We start from the raw sequence: 22,254 nt of genomic DNA, 5'->3' as shown, positions 1-22,254 counted from the left end.
TAGATTGCCACTGGTCTTATTTACGAAATACGTTCTTCGCAGCAGTCGACTTTCAAGAATACACTATATATGTTAACACATGCATGAGTTTTGATACAGTTGACCTGAAACCATATTTAATTTTGCATAAAAATTTAGAAACTAGCTTTTCTGAGTGAATTTATTGGTGCACGTGATCTAACGTGTACACAAAGAAAATAGCAGATGTTAACTTATATTTGTAACTTCATGTGTGCAGTGCACAGATCTTACACCTAGACAGTTTTGTGACACTTACTGCATAAGCATGCCAAAGATAAACACTATGGTGTCATTTTATCCCTCTAAAAATTGAAAAATCGTGGAGCACAAAAAAAAACAAATTTTATGTATGCACACTACATTGATAGCTCATTTTGAGAAATTATTTCTCAGAGAACCTAATAGGGGCTGCTACGATGAGAAAGAAGCTGTGTTAATTTTTGTAGCAGAGAATTGCAAGTAGGAAGGAATGATAATTTCATGGTTAGCTTGTGTCTTCCACATTGCAGTGCTGCAGACTTAAAAACAATCCCCACCATACTTGCAGATAACATCCCAGTTGCCTGTACAAATCTGTTCGATTTCCACTAGATTTGACTACTGAAGGAACTGCTGCCTTCCTTCAAGATGAAACTTATCTATGTTTACTCCAACAATCAGGTTTGCTACTTCTGTTCTGTGAGCTCTATTGATGATCGACTGACCCCATTTGCCTCAAAGACCATTGCGGTCTTTGGGCCAGTTGAACTACCATTTTTTAAGATACTGCTCCTCATCCAGGCTTGTGAGAGGCAGAACCCAGGGTCCCAACAGAGAGCTCAGGTTGGTAGGATTAATGTTACACGCATAACAATCTAAATATTGGCCATGTTTTATCTTTGAGGCTTTCGTTGTTGGAAATTACCACATACAACTCTCATTTTTAAAAATCATGAATATGCAATTGGTGGGGAAAATTAAGACTGACAGCACATGACATGTGGTATGTTTAATTTTTGGTTAATAATATGGGCAGAAACAGATAATGTTTTGTCTTTGTTGAGGAGCAAAGGGTAAGTAATTGAGTGTCACTGAACCACTACTCTAAGTAAGGACATTCAAGCATGTACAGTTGTCCACGTTGGCAGCATATTTTGCCTTGCAATTGGAAATTCTTTCAGCAAAATACAAATTCTTTGTAAACGCAGCAGCTGATATATATTTATTACAACTGTTTGAGGAAAGTTACAGTTTACAGCATACCAGTAGCTCTCATTAGGTTAAACCAATTGATTTTAATCGGTAGATTTTCAGGCAATAAAATCTGCCTTTCTCACAAACAACTATGGCGGCAACAAAAAACACTGTGCTAACCCACTTCCCTTCTTAAGTAGACCTCAGATGGACAGAGACACAGGGAAATGGGTGTAAAGTGAGAATGATTGCTATAAATGTTTGGTTCTGTGATATAAATAATTCATTAAATTCGCAAAAAGATAGATTCTTTGGCTTTCAGAATCACAGGTTTCTTGCTCAAAGGAGAAAAGAGATTTTTATTTGGGGGTGGGGGTGGGAGGGGAGATCCCTCAGACTGCAGGTTAAAACACACCACAAACACACACACACACACACACACACACACACACACGAGAGTAGGAGGACAAAGCTGTAACGATGGAGGAATAGAGTGGGAATTAAACATAGTTAAACAAAATAATTCAAATAAAGTGTAGTAAATAGATGAAAGGAATGTCAGGGGTGAATTTAAAAAATAAAAAATAAAAGTCTAACAAAAAATCAATCTCAGAGGAACATGGATTGAGAATATGATTATGTAGATTGAGTCTGGAAGTGACAGGACGAGGTGATATATTAGAGAGCAAGTTGCCATGTATGGAGTTCAGTGAAATTTTTTGCAGGGTTGAAGGCGGCAGGAGATTTTCCGTGTAATGCATCAGGTCACTGGTCACTTGAGTCATATGTCAAGTGACAATGTTGGAATTGATCTGTGCTTAACAGAGCTATCGAGGCCCTCAATCTCAGATAGATAAAAGAGAGTGACACCTTAGCACGTAATGGCACCTATACTGAATTGGCGGATCATTGGATCCGTAATTCTTGTAATGGAGTCAAATGTTTTAGCACATAGAAGAATTAGATGAGTTCATCTTCCACATTTCAACCTATCTGATGCAATAAAATTGTAGTGCTTCTGATTCCTTGAATTATGTTTATTGGGCTTACAGCATAGAAGATTAGCTATATTGTTAAATTTTGTTACAGTGTACGTGTATGAACTCCAGGTGAGGAGCTATATAGCAAAAATTAAGTATTTTTGCTTGGAAGATGACAGAAATGGCATTACAAATTTTCATTAAAAGGAAAATAAGACGGTAAAGTGACACATTATTGCCCCATACCATCACACAGCAAATGTATGATCTTGTTTAGCTTGTAAGCATAGAAGCAATGTCTTCATTGACATTATCTGTGTCACCAGTGTTATATACACTGGAATATGAGCTCATGAGGTACTGGCACATGACTCTGCATGAAAGATTGGCTCTATTTTCTCTATACGGAAGCAGGCATGCACAACCCAACCGGTGTTGGTGATTATTCCCAAACACAGTCTTGTGATCCATATGACTTTGTTTGTCTATTAAAATCTATGTAAGAGGAAGACAAAAATGTATGTAAAGGCCAGAGTTAAATCGAGATCTGACATTACCTACATACTACAAAAAATACTGTAGTATTTTAAGGAAAGTCCATAAAATCTCGTGGTGGTCGTGGTGGTGGTGGTGGTGGTGGTGGTGGTGGTGGTGGTGGTGGATTAGTTTGTGGGACATTCAACTGGGCAGTCATCAGCACCCATAAAAAGTTCCAATTTTACACAGTCCAATCTTGCCACTATCACAAATGATGATGATGACGATGACGAACGATGACGATGACGACAACACAAACAGCCAGCCCCAGACAGAGAAAATCCCCAACCTGGCCGGGAATCAAACCCAGGACCCCGTGATCCAGAGGCAGCAGTGCTAGTCACTAGACCTCGAGCTGCGGACAAAATGTCCAGAAATGTGCCTTTACTGGCAGAAATAAATAATACATATAATAAGATTAAACCTGTACAGGGCATTGTCAAATGGGAGTCAGAACAGCCACTCAGTATACAAGATGTCATAACAATTAAACTAAATGACAATGTTATGACTGATAATTCACATGTTGCAAGTACTTTACGGTCACTTTCTAAACGTAGCAGCAGATACAGCATTAAATGGACCAGGTGAAGAAGCAAGTGAATGTATTAAAAATGTCGTGCTACAAAACTTCAAGCAGCTAGAATTGGTACCAACATCATTCACTGAAATGAATACCATTATAAAAATTCTAGAAAACAACAGCTCTTGTGGGGTTGGTGATATCTCAAACAGGTTTCTGAAAAGTTGTTTCAACTTAATAAGTAGTGTCCTTAGTGATATATGCAATGTGTCATTGGCACAAGGAATTTTTCCAGACAGGTTAAAATATGCAATTTTTAAACCACTTCATTAGAAAGGTGACAAGACAGACTTAAGCAATTATCATCCAATATCCTTACTGACATCATTTCACAAAATATTCGAAAAAGTAATGTATTCGAGAGTAGCTACACACTTAAGTGAAAATAATTTACTTGGCACTTCACAGTTTGGATTCCAGAAAACTTGCTCGACTGAGAATGATATTTATATATTCACTTATCAAATAGTACAAGCCTTAAATAATAATATATCGCCAGTTGGCATTTTTTGAGATCCATCCAAGGCCTTCAGTTGTGTAGAACATGATACTTAGAAAAACTCAAGTCTTATGGAATTGATGGCTTTACACACAGCTGGTTTGAATCATACTTCACAAACAGAATGCAAAAGGTTGTGCTGAATAATTAAGACAATGTTGAGAAGGTAGACAATTTTAGTGACTAGGGTAAAATCACAAAGGGAGTCCCACAGGCTCCAATTTTGGGTACACTCTTATTTTTTATATATGTGAATTACCTTCCACTTAACATTTAACAAGCACAATTGCTATTTTTTGCAGACAGACTAGTGTTATAAGAAATCCCATTAAAGAGAAAGCAACGTAAGAGTTAGTAAGTGATATTTTACAAAGGATTATTAAGAGGTTCTCTAAAAATAGACTTTCTAAATTCTGAAAAGAGATACAACAAATAGTCGTACCAACAATTCATGTAGCACATCAGCAGGAGTCAGTAAGTGAGGTAGAATGCTCCAAATTTTTCAGTGTATGTGTTGATGAAAACTTGTAGAAGCATATTACTGAGCTTTGCAAATAGTTAAGTTCAACTACTTTTGCTGTGTGTGAAATTGCTAATCTTGAAACCAAACGTATCAACATCCCCACATATTTCTACTCATTAATGTCTCTCACAATAATGTAATGGGGTAACATCACCCAGAAAGAAAGTGTTGATTGGACAAAAGTGAGCAGTAAGAATAATATATTGTGTTCACTTATGGACGTAATGTAGGTGCCTCTTCAGGTAGCGAGGCGTTTTAACTGTGCCGTCACAATACATATTTTCACTAATGAAATTTGTCATAAATAATCCATCACAATTTGACACTACCTACAACACTAGAGAGTTAAATGACCTTTATTACCCATTATTATAGCTGTCAATGGTTTAGAGAGGAGATCAACAAAAAGCAGTAAAAATTTTTGATCATTAGCCAAAGAACATAAAAATGTGTGACAGATAGTGAAGTAAGTTTTAAACCTAATTTAAAATTGTTTCTCCTAGACAACTCTTATTCCATTGACAAATTTCTACTTAAAAACTGGTAGCTAGAAAAAAGGAAAAAATCCTTGTAGTCGTATGTGTAGGAATAAAATTAATGCTAACAGTAATCATGTATAGAGATCCTGTAAACTGGTTGCTTCCGCATCATTTTGATAAGAGAATCTTTCAAATGATCTGTGGGACATGTAAATAACTAATTAATCATTTAATCCAGTACTAATCATGTATCGAATGTGGGCCCTGCAATGTGTTGCTGATACACTTTTGAGCAACTCAGTATTTCCTTTTTACTTTTGTAGAGCTTCCATTTACTCTGTAGATGGCCTGATCTTAGAAGAGGAGAGCTATCAGCCACTGTCTCCAGCCAGGTTTGTTGCTGTCAGAAACAAAAGTATTCATGTGATAAAGCACTAAAAAATATCCATTGGGGTTTTAGTCTACTGTCTGCAGTGCCACGGCAGTCCTCAAACTTTGCTCACCTTGAATATTCATATACCTACTGACACTGATTGGTGCCTGATGAGCACTATACAGCTTAGTTATTGTGCATAATTTTGTGTTACCAAGAATCTTTGTGCCTTGTGTGTAAAAAGTGAGAGAGATATGTTCAGCACAGCAAACTTGATAGTATAAGTTTCATGTTAGTCAATAGATTTTAGTACAATAAATTCCTGTTAAGCTTAGTAAAGAATGTTTACAGTTTACTCCACATGGAAGTGTTGCTACAGACAGTATAGAATGTTCTACTATTGGGACTGACATTCTGAAGAAAGGAGGAAATGCTGTAGATGCTGCCGTGGCAGCCACATTGTGCCTTGGTGTCGTCAATCTTCATGTCACGGGGCTGGGAGGGTGAGTTATCGTTTCTGCTCTTCTATGTAATTTTATAGACAAGAATAGTGTAGTATTAAAAGAAACTAAGTTCTTTGACAACGCCTTCCATTTTACATGTTAATCAGCATTCAGGGCTACCTTTTGAGTAAGCTTTATTTGTGTACACTAGTTATTCTGGTGTTGAAGGCCTTTTGTGAAATTAGCATGTTTTTCCAAATACCGATTGAGAAGTTGTGGCACTGGTTACAAAAGCTGACAACAGCCGGGAGAGTGATGCACTGATAACATGTCCATCCATATTCGTATCCAGTGATACCTATCGGCTAAGAATGACACTATGGTTGGCTGGTACCGTTGGGCCATCTGAGGCCTGTTTGGATAGAGTTTGAGTTTGCTATCCTCAAAAATGTGGCCTCATGGTCTATATTAGCTGTCTAGATAATAAGCTGTAATGTAAAGAGTTAATAACGTTACTCAAGTTTTGTTTTGAGTTTTTAATTGACAGCAGTGGAAGTGCATCTTGTGTAGGTAAATAGTGACCAGGCCATCTTCTTATGTGAATTAAACGTTTCTGTGGTTGAAACTTCCCGAAGATTTGAACTGAGTGCTGGGCCAGGATTAAAACCTGGGCCTTTGCCTTCGGGACCAATCACTCTCCGAACTGAGCTATCCAAGCACAACTCATCACTCACCCTCTCAACTTTACTTCTGCCAGTAACTCTGTCCTACCGGCCAAACTTCACAGAAGTTCTGCTAGACACCATGTGGAAATGGCACTCCTGGAAGAAAGGATATAGTACAGAAATGGCTTAGCCAAAGTGTAGGGGATTGTTCCCAGTATCGGGATGCACTCTGCTACCGAAGTGTGTGTGTGTGTGTGTGTGTGTGTGTGTGTGTGTGTGTGTGTGTGTGTGTTTTACATACTTTGTGCCATATGAATGTATTTATTAATTCTTTTATTGGTTCTTTTGCATCTGCAAGGTGGATAGTGCTATAAAAATGTCCTATCTGCAATGGCATTGAGTTTAAAGCACTTCGGGCAGCAAGTCTAAGTGGAAGATGAAGTTGCTAACCATTGCGTACTCCTCATTAAATAGTGCAGTGAGGTGCTATGGTTAAGGCACTAAACTCGCATTCAGAGATGAAGTTCCCATCCTGCTACCCATGTTTAAGATTTCTGCACTTTCTCTAAGTCAGTCAGAGTGAATACCAAGATGATGTGTATAAAAAGTTTCCTTTCCCATCCTTGCCCAATCCAAATTTATACTCATCTGTTTTTAATGCATCATCAGCAGGACACAAAACCCTAATCTCCATTCCAGATAAACTTGACTGACAGATGTACTGGGGAAAAAAAGTGGCATGCTTGTTACTAATATTGTTAGTGTGTCATTTTCAAAGTGTCATCATTAGTCTATTTGCTATTGTGTCAACAATGCTCTTCAAATGATCGGAATTGCTGACATTTTACTGGTGTTTTATCTTCATCATCATTATCATAATTATGCTGGCTATATTGTTGCTGTTATGTGTAATCCAGTAAGCAGCAAACAAGAAGTCATTGGTATGAAATTTCTGTAAAGTATGCACACCACATTTTTCTTTAGTCCTAAGAAATCTGTGTTCAATGTGTAACTAGGTTATTAAATGTGTAATACAATAAAAACACTACAAGCATGTGACATTTGTGAGAACACTGGAGGAAGAAAGAATTCTATATATTCAAATTACCACTTGTGGGGCAGGTTGATGCAGGTATGAGAAAATTGAGATAGTGATTGAACCAAAATGTGAAACCTAGGATGAGTGCTGAGAGGTGGCAAACAATTTGACTTAGTCATAAACTGATATGTAGAAAGAGTAGAAAATAACATTTATGGGGAATTAAATACCCTGTGTACCTACAGTGTAGGAGGAAGGGGGAGGGAACATTTTTGCTTTTTGGCTACTATACCTCGATTAGAATTAAAAAAGTGACAGTCGAGCATGTGACGGACGATGTTATGGGTTCATGTTTGTCAGTGTGCAGAATACAACTGCAGCAGCAACAGCAGTGTGTTTCCTTTCTGGATACATTCACATGCTACCCATTAATGTCCAGTATAGAGTTTGCTTAGCACAGCAGTGATAGTCTTAGAGGTTGTCTTATCACTTTTATGTGCATTTTCGTAACTAGTTCATGACATTCTGTGGCATAAAATAAACACGCCACACAGAGAAACAATGCAAACAATGAAAACAAATTGCAATGAATGCAAACAATTAAAATAAATTGCAGCTCTTACATTACTGGCTGCAAGAATTGTGTGCAGCTGAATGTGGCAACTGGCACCTAACGTAAAAATGTGCTATGACAACAGTAAACAAAATAGAGGACATGACCAAGCTCTTTCTCCTATTGGTTGTTGCTGTGGTGGCTATAATATAGACTAGCTGTCATCACTTTGATATTCTGAACCAGGCAAAGAAGTCAGATGTTTGTATACCATTGCACCCACATCAAATGTAACTTAATAATAGTAAAGTTGTCTTATGTTAGTTGTTTCCTAAACGATAGCGAAAATAGTATATTTACATTACTGAAGATTTTTGTGTTCTTTTCACTATTTTACGCTGAAGTTAATAAACATACATTTTGAGTAATGCCCTTCAATTCCATCTGGTGGATATTCTTATTCTTTGTATCATGATGATTAATTTTTTTCAATTGCAGTGGTGGATTTCTGATTGTGTATGACCATCGGAAGAAGAAAGTTCTGGATGTTATAGATTTTAGAGAAACAGCGCCTTCTAGCCTTTCTGAAAGTCTCTTGACAAGTAGTGAAGGATTGAAAGCCGGGCTACTTGTTGGTGTACCTGGTTTACTGAGAGGACTCGGTTTAGTTCACAGTATGCATGGGAAACTTGCATGGTCTGAGGTTGTGCGTCCATCAGCAAGACTTGCAAGGTAATTAGCAGTTTATCCCGTTCACATGTGTAAATAGGTGGTATGAATAAACATGTCATAAGTAGCTCAAAAACGAACAAAAGTAGGACAGAAGGAGAGTGGAGTGACATAGCACAGCTTATGACAGGAGGGCATTAGTGTCAAGGCTACTGGATTGTTTGAGGAGCATTCAATTTTGGGTTCACCTCACACATCTTGGATATTTGAGAGATTTTTGTTACTTACCTATCAGCTAGTTTGTGGAAATGAACAATTGGATACTGAATAAAACTGTGTTATCATCAGGATATAATAATTTTTTTAAATCCTTCAGTAGCTGATTAAATATAATTAGTACCTTTTTAAAGATGGAATACCCATTAAATATTTAGTTCCGCAAAGAATAATTTTAATAATTTTGAGAGAGAAATAAATTTGTAGTTAACATTAGGAAAATTATTTCATTATTTTGAGTGAGATAGATTTTAATTTGTTTCTTTCTTGCTCCATAGTATTAATAGTTTAGTACTCATAATTTTTTTTTCAAATGCTTTGTAAGCTAATGGCGTAAAAAGTTTTGCTGGCCACAGTTCCAAAAATAATAGGCATAATGTTAATTAAAAGTCGGCCCACTGTACATTTAGTAATTTTGTCATTTTGTGGCAGAATGCTGGCATAAGCAAGCAGTTGTGTACAAAGCAACAGTAAAAATGATTAGAATTACTCATTTATGGTTACACTCACAATTTTGTGCACATACACTTTGGTAAGTATTTGCAAAACTCTCATGTTGACAGATATAGTGAGTTTTAAATGAGGCGAAAATGAGTTTTACCAAATGTTGATGGGAATAGTACTTACATTCTTTGTAAACAGTGTTTGAGGCAATTTACCTATTTTGCTAGCACAGGAGAGAGCTGCTCCGAACTTTTTGTGTGTCCAGCGCCTTATACTGTGTCCACACTTGTGACGTACAGCTTCCCTGTCTATTCTTCATTAATCACCATGGTGAAACAAATATTTATGAGTAAGTGCATATATTTAAAATTGACTACATCTACATGGTTACTCTGCAATTCACACTTCAGTGCCTAGCAGAGGGTTCATAGAACCATTTTCATACTACTTCTGTACCATTCCACTCTTGAATGGCATGTGGGAAAAGGAACACCTAAATCTTTCCATTCATGGTCTGATTTCTCTTATTTTATTATGATGATCATTTCTCCCTACATAAGTGGGTGACAACAAAATATTTTTGCATTCAGAAGAGAAAGTTGGTGATCGAAATTTCATAAATAGATCTCGCCACAAAGAAAACCGCCTTTGTTTCAGTGACTGCCACCCCATCTCGTGTATCATATCAGTGGCACTCTCACCCCTATTGCATGATAACATTAAACGAGCTGCCCTTCTTTGCACTTTTCCAATGTCCTCCGTCAATCCTACCTGGTAAAGATCCCATACCGTGCTGCAGTATTCCAGCACAGGCTGTCTCTTTAGTGGGTTTGTTGCATCTTCTAAGTGTTCTGCCAACAAAACGCAGTCTTTCTTTCGCCTTCCCCAAAATATTAATATGTGGTCTTTCCAGTTTAAGTTGCTCGTAATTGTAATTCCTAGGTATTTAGTCAAATTGACAGCCCTTAGATTTGTGCGATTTATTGTATACCCAAAATTTATCGGATTTATTTTAGTACCCATGTGGATGACCTAACACTTTTGTTTAGTGCCAGCCACTTTTCGCACCATGCAGAAATTCTCTCTAGATTATTTTGTAATTGGAACTGATCGTCTGATGATTTTACTAGACGGTAAATTACAACGTCATCTGCAATCAATCTAAGGGGGCTGCTCAGATTATGACCTAGATCATTTATGTAAATCAGGAACAGCAGAGGGCATATGACACTACCTTGTGGAACACCAGATATCACTTCTGTTCTACTCGATGATTTACCATCAATCACTACGAACTGTGACCTCTCTGAGAGGAAATCACGAATCCAGTCACACAACTAAGATGATACTCCATATGCATGCAATTTGATTAATACTGCTTGTGAGGAAGGATATCAAAAGCTTTCTGGAAATCTAGGAATGTGGAATCGATCTGAGATCTCTTGTCGACAGCACTCATTACTTTATGGGAATAAAGAGCTAGCTGTGTTGCACAAGAACGATAGTTTCTGAATCCGTGTTGGTTATATATCAATAAGTCATTTTCTTCAAGGTAATTCATAATGTTTGAGTACAGTATATGCTCCAAAATCCTACTGTAAATTGAGGTCAGTGATATGGGTCTGTAATTCAATAGGTTACTCCTATTTCCTTTCTTGAATATTGGTGTGACCTGTGCTACTTTCCAGTCTTTAGGAACAGATCTTTCGTCAAGTGAGCAGTTGTATATGATTGCTAAAAAAGGCGCTATTGTGTCTGCATACTCTGAAAGAAACCTGGCTGGTATACCATCTGGACCAGAAGACTTGCCTTTCTTAAGTGATTTGAGTTGCTTCTCAACACTTAAGATATCTACTTTTATATCACTCATGCTAACAGCTGTTCTGGTTTCGAATCCTGGAATATTTACTTCGTCTTCTTCTAGGAAGGAATTATGGAAAACTGTATTTAGTAACTCCGCTTTAGTGGCACCATCATTGGTAACATTTCCATTGCTATCATGCAGTGACAGTATTGACTGACTAGAGATGAAGGGACATGTTGCCAATTTTGAAATTTATTTTGTGTGTTTGAAGTCCAGGAGTGGTTAACAATTTTACGTTTTCAGTACTGTCTTCTAGCTCCATGAAGTATTATCAAAGCTGCTTTTTACAATTTTGCCACAGAGTTTACTAATATATATTCGACAAAATTACTAGGTGACCAGCCAAGATATTGTAGAAAGCAGTTTTTTTCCAGTGCCAGTTGTCATACAGCCACATAGTATGAACATGCAAAAATAAATATTTTACTCATTTAGACATGGAAATGATTGAAAGAGACAATAACTTGAAAGGGGGAGGCTAGAAACACTCTATAACAAGTGGATCATTTATAGAACACGATTATTTTAAGGTGAAATGACAAGAGAAGTGATTCATCAGCAACATTTCCTGGAACTTGTAGTGTGTTAAATCATCAGAAAACCAGAAGCTGTTCAGTTACTGCAGGAACTTTCTAACACCATACAAGCATCCATCAGTGACAGATTCATTTGCTATGGCTAATTTTTTAAGGAAATCTGGGCAAGGGTATTTATTGACAATCACAATTTCTTAGTTGCAATATGTCAGCTGCAACCAAAGACATCAACTAAACTGGAGTGTGCATTAACATTGGTAACTGTGACAGGACGCATAGTAGTGTTACCTGAGATTTCATTAATAAGCTGTGAAAGCTTGGTTCAAAATAGAAACTTTATTTGTAAAAGTAAAGAACTTTTGAAATGTAAAAACAAAAATTGTGTGTCCATCTGGTATATTACAAATATTATCAGTATTGTTTGTGCTTACCTCAAACAGCAATATTGCGTGAACAATAATGTATTAAGTTGTCACTGATGGCACCTGCAAGCTTCATTCTCTGTAAAGCTGCTCTCATTGTGAGAAAGGTCTGTACAGATCATCTACAAGCAGTAACATGCCTCCCAAGATAATCCCAAATGTGCTCTTCTGGATCTATGTTGGGAGATTAAGCTGGGCACCCCATAGGCTGAAGTGTTTGCTTTTGAAAATATATATCCATGACACAATTCCTGTGTGGTCAGATTTTGTCATCTTGTAGGATCAAATCCTCAACTGTGATATTGGCATAAGTATGTATGTAAAAAGGGTGTCATCTTCAAAAGGAAAGGCATCTGGACCTCGTTGAGATACCTGTACGATTCTGTACAGATTATGCGAAAGAACTATATCTCCTCCTAAAACTGTTTATCATAGGTTGGTGTAGTGACAAAGGATTCCAAGTGATTGAAAAATGGTACAGGTATTTCTCATTTCTGGAAAAGTTTGTTAAACAAATGCAAATAATTATAGACTTATACTATTCATGTCATCCTGTTGTAAAATTATGGAAAGTGTTTTGGGCTGGCACCTTTTTGGAGAATGGAGGTCTGCTCTGTAAGAACCCACATGGATTTCACTAACAGATACCTGGTGAAACTCAGCTCACACTATTGCTGATATTTGATTTATGGGTATAAAGCCATGGTCCAAGGCATAATTTTGTCTTCTGCTGCTGGAGACTTCATCAGAGACTCTAATGACTCAAAAAGCTGTTACAGTCTCAAAACAAGCTCAACATGCCTGCAGGAGACTTCATGCAGTGGAAGACAAGATGTTAGGTAGAGAATTATGCCTTGGACCAATGCCTAATGCTCATAAATCAAATATCAGGAGTATCGCAAATGCCAACGGTGAAAGCCTACATTGTATGACTCAGCTCACACTGTCTCACCAGAGAGCCATTGAAAATACTGCTCATGTTAATATCCAATGTGAAATATGTTCACAGTCATGGGGTGAACAAAATATGACCTCATGGAATTACCTACCAGGTTTGTGACTGAGTTCATAGCAGGGCAAAAGTGTCAGGTGTAAAAGTAATTCTGGGAATACCCCAACGAAGTGTTATAGGGCCGTTACTGTTTGTGATGTATATATAAATGATCTAGTGGATGATACTGATCACTCCAGGAGGCTGTCTACAGTGATGCTGTTGTACACAGGGAATTTGCAATGTAAGAAAACTTTAACGAAATGAAGTGCGACCTGCAGAGGGTTAATGTTTGGAGCTGGGACTGACAGTTGAACCTTACCACAAATAAATGTAACTTACTGTACATAAGTGTGAAGATCTCTGTATTCTGAATATTTATACTCAGATAATTTTCTTATAAAAGTTGTACTGTAAGATTGCTGGAGAAATTCAAATGTTGTGCAAACAGCTTTGATGATAACTCGACATACCAGTGAGGGGGTGGAGTAAGATGAACCTGAACTTCATTACAAGATTTCTGAAGTTTTAATAAAGTTCTCTAATGATCCAGTGTCATATTATATTACCAAAAAAATCCACAACATCAAAAAATAATTAATGTAGAGTAATGAAGTTTTGGGGAATACATTTGTCTAGGTAACTTATTTAAGTGATTAATGTAACAGGGTCACAGGTCAATGTAAGTGGAAGATAACTCATTGCAAATGTGATATGCTACTACAATAATAACCAGTATAACTGTCGGAATATTAAATGCAAGCATGCAAACTTGCTTCCATCGTGTTGTACAGGAGCCACATGTCAGTTTGTTGGATGGAATTCCATGCTTGTTGCATTTGGTCATTCAGTACAGAGTTGGTTAATGCTGTTCGTGAATGATGCTGGAGTTGTAGTCAGATGATGTCCCATATACGCTTGATTGGAGATGGATCTGGGTATCAAGCAAGCCGAGGCAGCATGTTGACACTCTATAGAACATGTTGGGTTACAGCAGCGGTATGTGGGCAAGAGTTATACTATCATAAAACACCCCTTGGAGTGCTGTTCATGAGTTGCAGCATAACAGGTCAAATCATGAGATTGTTGTACAAATTTGCACTTGGGTTGCACAAGATAACCACAATAGTTCTCTTGCCGTCATACAGAATTGCACCCCAGGCAATAACTTCAGGTGTAGTTCTAGTGTTTCTAGCATGCAGAAAGGTTGGTTGCAGGCCCTCGACTGGCCTCCCTCTTACCAACAGACAGACATCACTGATATCAAGTCAGAACCAGCTTTCATCAAAATACACAACAGACCTCCACCGTGCCGTCCAATGAACTCTCACTTGATGCCATTGAAGTCACAAATGGCAGTGGTTTGAGGTCAGTGGGATGCACACTGCAGGCCATCTTCCTCGGAGCTTTCCTTGAAGTAACTGATTTGTAACAGTTTGGTGTGTCTCTGTGGTGCCAACTGCTGCTCAAATAGCTGCTGCAGATGCAGCACTATGCACCAGAGCCATACACCAACTATGATGATCTTCCCTCTCAGTAGCGCCATGTGGCTGTCCAGAACCCAGTCTTCTTACAACCATATATTTGCGTGACAACCACTGCCAGCAATCGCGTACAGTGGCTACATTTGTGCTAAGTTTTTTTCAATATTGCAAAAGAAACACAAAGCTTCCGCAGCCGTATTAAATGACCTCATTCAAACTCACTTAGAGGTTGTTAATGGTATCTTTGTTGCCTTAAAGGCATTCTTGACAAACATAAACTCAGCATGTCCAGTCTCATGACCATTACAGCATGTCTTTAAAGCAAACCTGATTTGCATCCTCATAGTGCCATTTTTATGCAGCAAGCATGGAATTTGAATAGACATGATCTTTCAGATGTAGAAACACATCTACCAACTTTCATTTATGTCGCACAACTCCTCCTTGGTACTGCGGTTTTTTCTTTTTTTCTGTCAGTATATAATATATGCATGATGGCCTTCCCATTTGTTTGAGAATTCCAGTTCAAGCTCCTTTAATGCAGTTTCCACACACTTATTAAGCACTGAATTTGATGAAATAATTTATGTTAAAGGCTGTTGCATTGCTAACACTTCAATATTTTCAAAATCACCATAGTTCACTCCATACAAAGCTTGTTTCCTTGTAATTCAGTTCTCATAAGAAACCAAAGACTGATAAAATACTGAAGCAGCAAAATTTCTGCAATTGCAAGAAGAGTGTAAATCATTCCTTCAAAATTTCATCTACAAAATATTCCTCAAATTTCCGTTGGCTTACTATTGACAAAAGCTCCAAGTAGTATTTGTCCCACACTGAGTGGGACTAATCCTGATCCGAATCAAAAATGTTTAAATAAACTTCTTTCAGTAACTGTGGAAAAGGAATTAACTCTGGAATTCCATAGCTGACATTTTAATTCTTCCCTGTCGTGATCTTATAATGTACCCATAAATAACTGATGTATTGAGAACATGCAAGCATGCTGAAAAACAACTTGAATGTTTTTGTAGACACATTCTGGATGAGTAATTTGCAAAGTGCATACTTAATATTATTACCTATCTTATTGATAGGATTTCGAATGTAGTGTACCTTGCTTCACTGTAAACACAACTGTCCATTTGAGACTATGAAAGGTTAGTTAGTCATTACATGTTGCCAAGCCTATGGCATCATCCCGTCTTGTATGGGTGTTTTTGCCAGTGAAAATCATATTTGTAATATTCAAAATTGAGGTCTGTGTATTTATTGTTTTTAAATATATTCACTCAGCATCACAAAAATTATTTACAAAAAAATTATACAGTTTTGTGCCTAATGTTAAAACACACACACACGCGCGCGCACACACACACACACACACACACACACACACACACACACACACACACACACACACACACACATCCTTCATAACCTCTTGGTTCATCCCTATGAAATCCCCAAACCACCTTCCCTACCCTCTGGCTCCTACCCTTGTAACCGCCCCCGGTGTAAAACCTGTCCTATGCACCCTCCCACCACCACCTACTGCAGTCCTGTAACCCGGAAGGTGTACACAATCAAAGGCAGAGCCACGTGTGAAAGCACCCACGTGTTTTACCAACTGACCTGCCTATACTGTGACGCTTTCTATGTGGGAATGACCAGCAACAAACTGTCCATTCGCATGAATGGACACAGGCAGACAGTGTTTGTTGGTAATGAGGATCACCCTGTGGCTAAACATGCCTTGGTGCACGGCCAGCACATCTTGGCGCAGTGTTACACCATCCAGGTTATCTGGATACTTCCCACCAACACCAACCTATCCGAACTCCGGAGATGGGAACTTGCCCTTCAATATATCCTCTCTTCTCGTTATCCACCAGGCCTCAATCTCCGCTAATTTCAAGTTGCCGCCACTCATACCTCACCTGTCATTCAACATCATCTTTGCCTCTGCACTTCCGCCTCGACTGACATCTGTGCCCAAAATCTTTGCCTTTAAAATGTCTGCTTGTGTCTGTAGTCTGTATATATATGTGTGTGTGTGTGTGTGTGTGTGTGTGTGTGTGTGTGTGTGCGCGCGCGAGTATATACCTATCCTTTTTTCTCCCTAAGGTAAGTCTTTCCACTCCCGGGATTGGAATGACTCCTTACCCTCTCCCTTAAAACCCACATCCTTTCATCTTTCCTTTTCCTTCCCTCTTTCCTGACAAAGCTCGAAATTTTGTGTATGTGTTTGTGTGTTATTTTATTGTGCCTGTCTACCGGCGCTTTCCCGCTTGGTAAGTCTTGAAACTTTATTTTTAATATATATATATATATATATATATATATATATATATATATATATATATATATATATATATATGAATATATATATCATGAATATCATGAATCTAAAGCAATTATTTTAAAAAAAAGTTGTTAACAAGGTCAGATATACTGGGTGATTACAGTATAAGCAGTGGCAACTGTCCAATTTTGCGATATGCTATCCACTCGTCACTTGTCATCCTTACTGCACAGTGTTTCCAAGAACGCATCACAATGGAAAGGACTTTGTGTGTGCTTTGTTTTGCAGTGTCCGGATCTGTGGTTACAGTGCAGCGTGAGTTTTGTGCATGGTTTAGGCTAGACCTGCCACACAATAACAGCTTAGGTGGGTGGTACCAACAGATTATGGAAACTGGATGCATCTGTAAGGGGAAGAGTCCCAGTTGACCTTGTGTGTCTGATGCAAACGTTGAAAGAATGCACAAGGCATTTCACTGAAGTCCTCACAAATCACTTAGTAAAGCAGACAGGGAATTCTTCATACCAAAGATTGTGGTGTGGAAGGTGTTGCCTAAGCAGCAATGTTTTAAGTTACACAAAGTGGGATTAATGCAGGCCCTTACATCAGTAGACAGAAATGAAAAAGTGTGACTTCTGTGAAGAGCTGCTGTTAAAAATGAAGGCTGCTCGTTTTGTAGAAAGACTCATATTCTGTGGTGAAGTCACTTTCCATGTAAGTGGCAAGGTAAACAGACAAATTTTCTGTATCTGGGGTGTGAGAAACCATATACAGTGATAGTGCTTCAGCATGACCCTCCAAAAGTGAATGTTTTCTGTGTGGTGTCACACGAGAAAGTGCATGGCCTGTTTTTCTTCGAACAACAAGCAATGACATGTAACTCATTTTGGTACATGTTGGGAAAATGGTTGTTACCCCAACTGGACACATTACAAATATTACATTTTGCAAGTGGAAAGTGTTCTATCCCATTTTTGCAGGAATTCACCAAAGCTTCTTAATCATACTTTTCACCAATGCTGGATTGGACATGCTGCAATTGCACGCAACAACCTTCTCCCCTGGCCACATCATTTGCCGGATTTAACACCCTGCACTTTCTTTCAGTGGGAATTTGTGAAAGACAAAGTTTGTATACTGCCAATACACGTGTCCCTTGAGGAAGTGTTTGGTCAGATAAAGCATGTGCAGACCGAGGGTGCACATGTTGAAGGATTATTATTAATCCATCAATAACTTGAACAGTTGCTGCTGCTACTGCTGTAAGGTTTGCCCATATAAAGTAATAAATCAGTTATTATTAATTTTTAAATCTGCACCATTCATTTATAAATGCACTGTACACCATACGCACCACATTGCAATAGCACACTGAAGATTATTCAGCCACTCAAGGGCATTTCAGACACATTGTGGATATCTTCAATTCCTCCTTTGAAAAACAAATTACACAGTTTAAAATATGGCCTGTAGTTTGAAGTTCATTACACTTACAGAAAGGATCAATTGGAAGCTTCTATTTTGTCTTTAAGTTTTACAGCAACCTATCCCAGTCCTTATCCTGTCTAATCTTCTCCAAAGTATTCTTGGAAGGTCAAAACCATGAACTTGTTTGGTCACGTCAGCAATAAGAGATCCATTTTGCAATGTGTTACTTCGCCAGTGCTCATACCAATCCTTTCCTCCTCAAAAAGTCTGATCTTTGGATAGTTCTCCAGAGAGGCATCCTCGACTTCTGTCAATTCTTCGTGTGTAAATGATGACAAATTGAGAGATCACACTGGTGCGATGCCTTCTTCCACTACTTTTTCATTGCAGATTTGCATCTGATGTTTGGCGCTTTGATATTGGCTAGCACTGGTGGCCAGGTTGTAGTGGTTGGTTTCACTGAGCCAATTATGATCCTCATCAATTCATTGAGCGCACATCAACTTTTTTGTGTGGGCACTCATTGCCCATCCTGGGGCATTGTATTCTGCATTATAATAAACCTGTGCCAATTCTGATGTGTGCATTGTGTTTATGTTGCTTGTCCGTGAACTGCCTGTTAATTTGACTAGTATAGAGTTTCAGGATTTCAGTTTTTGCTTGACTTCATGTAGGTGGTGCCTGTAAGAAAGTGTATGCTAAAGTTTAACTCCTCAGTATTTATGGATGTTTTCATGTTTAATTATATAAGTTGAGAAGTAAGGGGGTGAGTTTTGAACCTTGAGGTAGCCCATTCTGAAGTGTTGTGCAACTGTGTATCTTGTCTCTCAGATGGACTCTGCAGGTACTCTCTATCAGTATAGTTTTCATGATCAGGTTTTTCTTGCATTTTGGAAGTTTTAAGTAAAAGCCCTTGGATCCAGTCAGTCATACACTGATGATAAATTCAGCAGCACTACTCATTTATTCATTGTACCTTTGGAAACCTCTTTCTATGTATGCACTCAGCTTCAGTACTTGTTTACAGCAGCTCCTATTTTTTAACCCGAGATCAACTCAAAATAATCAGCAGTAAGTGATGTGTCATTTGACATAAAATGAGCATCTGGATAGTGATCACATGCACATATTTTTTTTAATTGTCTTAATCACAAAGTTTTGTTGTACTTTTTTAATGGCTTGTTGCTGTGCAGCAGAATGTGATGTATGTCATGTTTATATTTTGATTTCTGTTTTGTTTTTTAACCTTTCAACATAGCAGATGCTTATTTTACTTCTCTTGTAGATTCTGAAGATGGCTATTCCATAACTGAAACCGATAATCTTGTTAGAACTTTGTGATCAAGACAATTAAATAAAAAAATAAACAAGTGCTACAGCTGACAAAAAAAATCATTTGTGGGCATAAACATTTGTAACACAACTTGCTCTCGTATATTTCTACATCAAAAAACAATTCAGGAAAATCTGAAATTTGAAGCTGGAGGTCTCTTTTGATGGTACAAAATAGCAGAATGGCAATGTTTTACTATAGAATTCTAATCATTGTGTAACTTGGCATTTTTCACATACTCAGTGTTGTAACTTTCCTTATTCAATTACGCAGATTTTACTGAATGCCAGTTAAGTACAAATAAACCACAGAATGTGATAAAGCCTGACTCTTCTTAAACTGAACTCAGAGAAAGGCTTCTTTAGGTGGATACCTCTTGGTTATTAAAGTATGCTTTAGATTTATTAGTGCAGGAGAACACTATAAGTTTGTCTCACTGGAAGCACTTGCATGTGAACCACTCTCTTGGTGTACACACATGCTGCTGCTTCGTGCCTGGAAGGCACACCATATGGTTGAACAAAGACAGCATTGAATTAAACAAATAGGCATGTCCATGTGCTAGCCAAACTTTTTCTTTTATGTTGTGTATTTATCCACTGTGTCACCAAGCCCCACATGTTCTCATTGTCAATTGTGAAAAAGACAATTTTGTTCTAATATTTGTTTTTTTGTGCCTTGACTGTTAATGGTAAGTCAGTTGTTAGATTGTTATCAATAAGTCCAAGCTCTCCCATATCTCAACGTATCATCTCCCTTCCAAAATTAGATTATTGCCTGTTCTGATCTTCAGCATTTAATACATTAATATTTGATCTCCCTGCTTGGATTTTTCACATTTTTATTTTAAATCACTAGACCTAAATTTTTAAAGAGACGTGTTCAAATCCATGTTTGCCCAACCAGATGTAGATTTTCTGTAGTTTTACTGAATAACTTAAGGTGCGTGCTATGGTAATTTGTGGGAGAGGTGACATTGGATCTCCATCATTTTTCAGTCTAACTTTGTGCTTATCTTAAATTACCTTGATGGTGACAAGACATTAAACTTCAATTTTCATTCCTTCCTTACATTTTTAGTCTTTAGTGTTATAGAAAAAAACTGAAGGTAGGAACATCCCCTTTTCAGAGAGAGATGGTCTCACTAGGGCAATCAGTTCAATCTTTTCTGAGGGTGGGGGCAGCAAAGCAAAGTTCATTGTGTGACTGGAACAGTGATGACTTTATCGTTACTGTTTAAGATTGGAAAGGAACTGGCCTGTACAGTTTCTTTTCTTTTTTCAAAATTACCAATTTGGACATGCATTTCATCAAACAGCAGTAATTAAATTGCTTCCCTTCTGTATCAGTTAGAGGTGACAGATGAATAATGTACCTGATACATTCATTTTATTTTCAGGAATGGATTTCCTGTTCCCACCAGTTTAATTTCATCAAATATACATATAAATCCTCAGCTTAATGAGACCATTAGGCTCCAGAATTTCCTCAAGAACATTGAAGCAGGTGGAAATCTGACTTTACCAAAGCTTGCAGATAGTTTTGAGATGATAGCTGCTAATGGACCAGATGGTTGGTGAAAGTTATGTCATTTCTATTGAGCACTGGTGATGGCATAATTAAGTGCAGACTAACATTCCACGGGCAAGGTATTAATGTGTAATTAACCTTCTTATTGTTGAATGCTTTTTTATACTTCTGAATTTGTAAATACTTTCAAGCTGCCTCTTGTTCTGTGTTCTAAATCAGATATTTATCAGAATTAGAATCATAATGTTTGTCATAACTGAAACAAAGAGAGAATTTTTGGTCACAGCAATTCTTTCAAAATGCACTAATGTAGTCTTAGCTACTTACAAATCTTGCTTATCAGTGTAGTAAGATACATGTTTTGGAACTTGTTGCCCTGTGTTAAAAGTGAGCACTTTCATAACTGCAGTTTACTTGTATGAAGCCAATGAAATATTCCTGTAGTTTTATAGACATTTACTCTTCAGTTTCCTTGTTCAAGAAGAGTTGTAATTTTTGTAATCAATTCCTAGGTGCCTATTATTTTATATTTTCATCACACTGTCATTTAATCAGTTTTGACATGTTGTTGTTGTTGTTGTTGTTGTGGTCTTCAGTCCTGAGACTGGTTTGATGCAGCTCTCCATGCTACTCTATCCTGTGCAAGCTTCATCATCTCCCAGTACCTACTGCAGCCTACATCCTTCTGAATTTGCTTAGTGTATTCATCTCTTGGTCTCCCTCTACGATTTTTACCCTCCACGCTGCCCTCAGAACATGTCCTACCAACCGATCCCTTCTTCTAGTCAAGTTGTGCCACAAGCTCCTCTTCTCCCCAATTCTATTCAGTACCTCCTCATTAGTTATGTGATCTACCCATCTAATCGTCAGCATTCTTCTGTAGCACCACATTTCGAAAGCTTCTATTCTCCTCTGGTCTAAACTATTTATCGTCCACGTTTCACTTCCATACATGGCCACACTCCATACAAATACTTTCAGAAACGGCTTCCTGACATTAATATCTATACTCGATGTTAACAAATTTTTCTTCTTCAGAAACACTTCCCTTGCTATTGTCAGTCTACATTTTATATCCTCTCTACTTCGACCATCATCTGTTAT

General features: G+C 37.8%; 1 protein-coding gene across 1 annotated transcript in view; it reads left to right on the top strand.

The window, feature by feature from the left end:
* LOC126297545 (glutathione hydrolase 7-like) overlaps nucleotides 1-22,254 on the top strand; it is a 54,521-nt gene that overhangs the window by 19,626 nt on the left and 12,641 nt on the right. Inside the window, exons 3-5 of the mRNA XM_049988466.1 lie at nucleotides 5,520-5,671; nucleotides 8,367-8,600; nucleotides 21,020-21,192. Coding sequence (XP_049844423.1) covers nucleotides 5,520-5,671; nucleotides 8,367-8,600; nucleotides 21,020-21,192 — 559 coding nt within the window. The remainder of the gene's footprint in view (nucleotides 1-5,519; nucleotides 5,672-8,366; nucleotides 8,601-21,019; nucleotides 21,193-22,254) is intronic.

This window comes from Schistocerca gregaria, chromosome X (genome assembly GCF_023897955.1).
Source record: "Schistocerca gregaria isolate iqSchGreg1 chromosome X, iqSchGreg1.2, whole genome shotgun sequence".
NCBI lineage: Eukaryota > Metazoa > Arthropoda > Insecta > Orthoptera > Acrididae > Schistocerca > Schistocerca gregaria.
The sequence above is the reverse complement of the archived record's forward strand: the minus strand, read 5'-3'. Positions and strand labels throughout refer to the sequence as shown.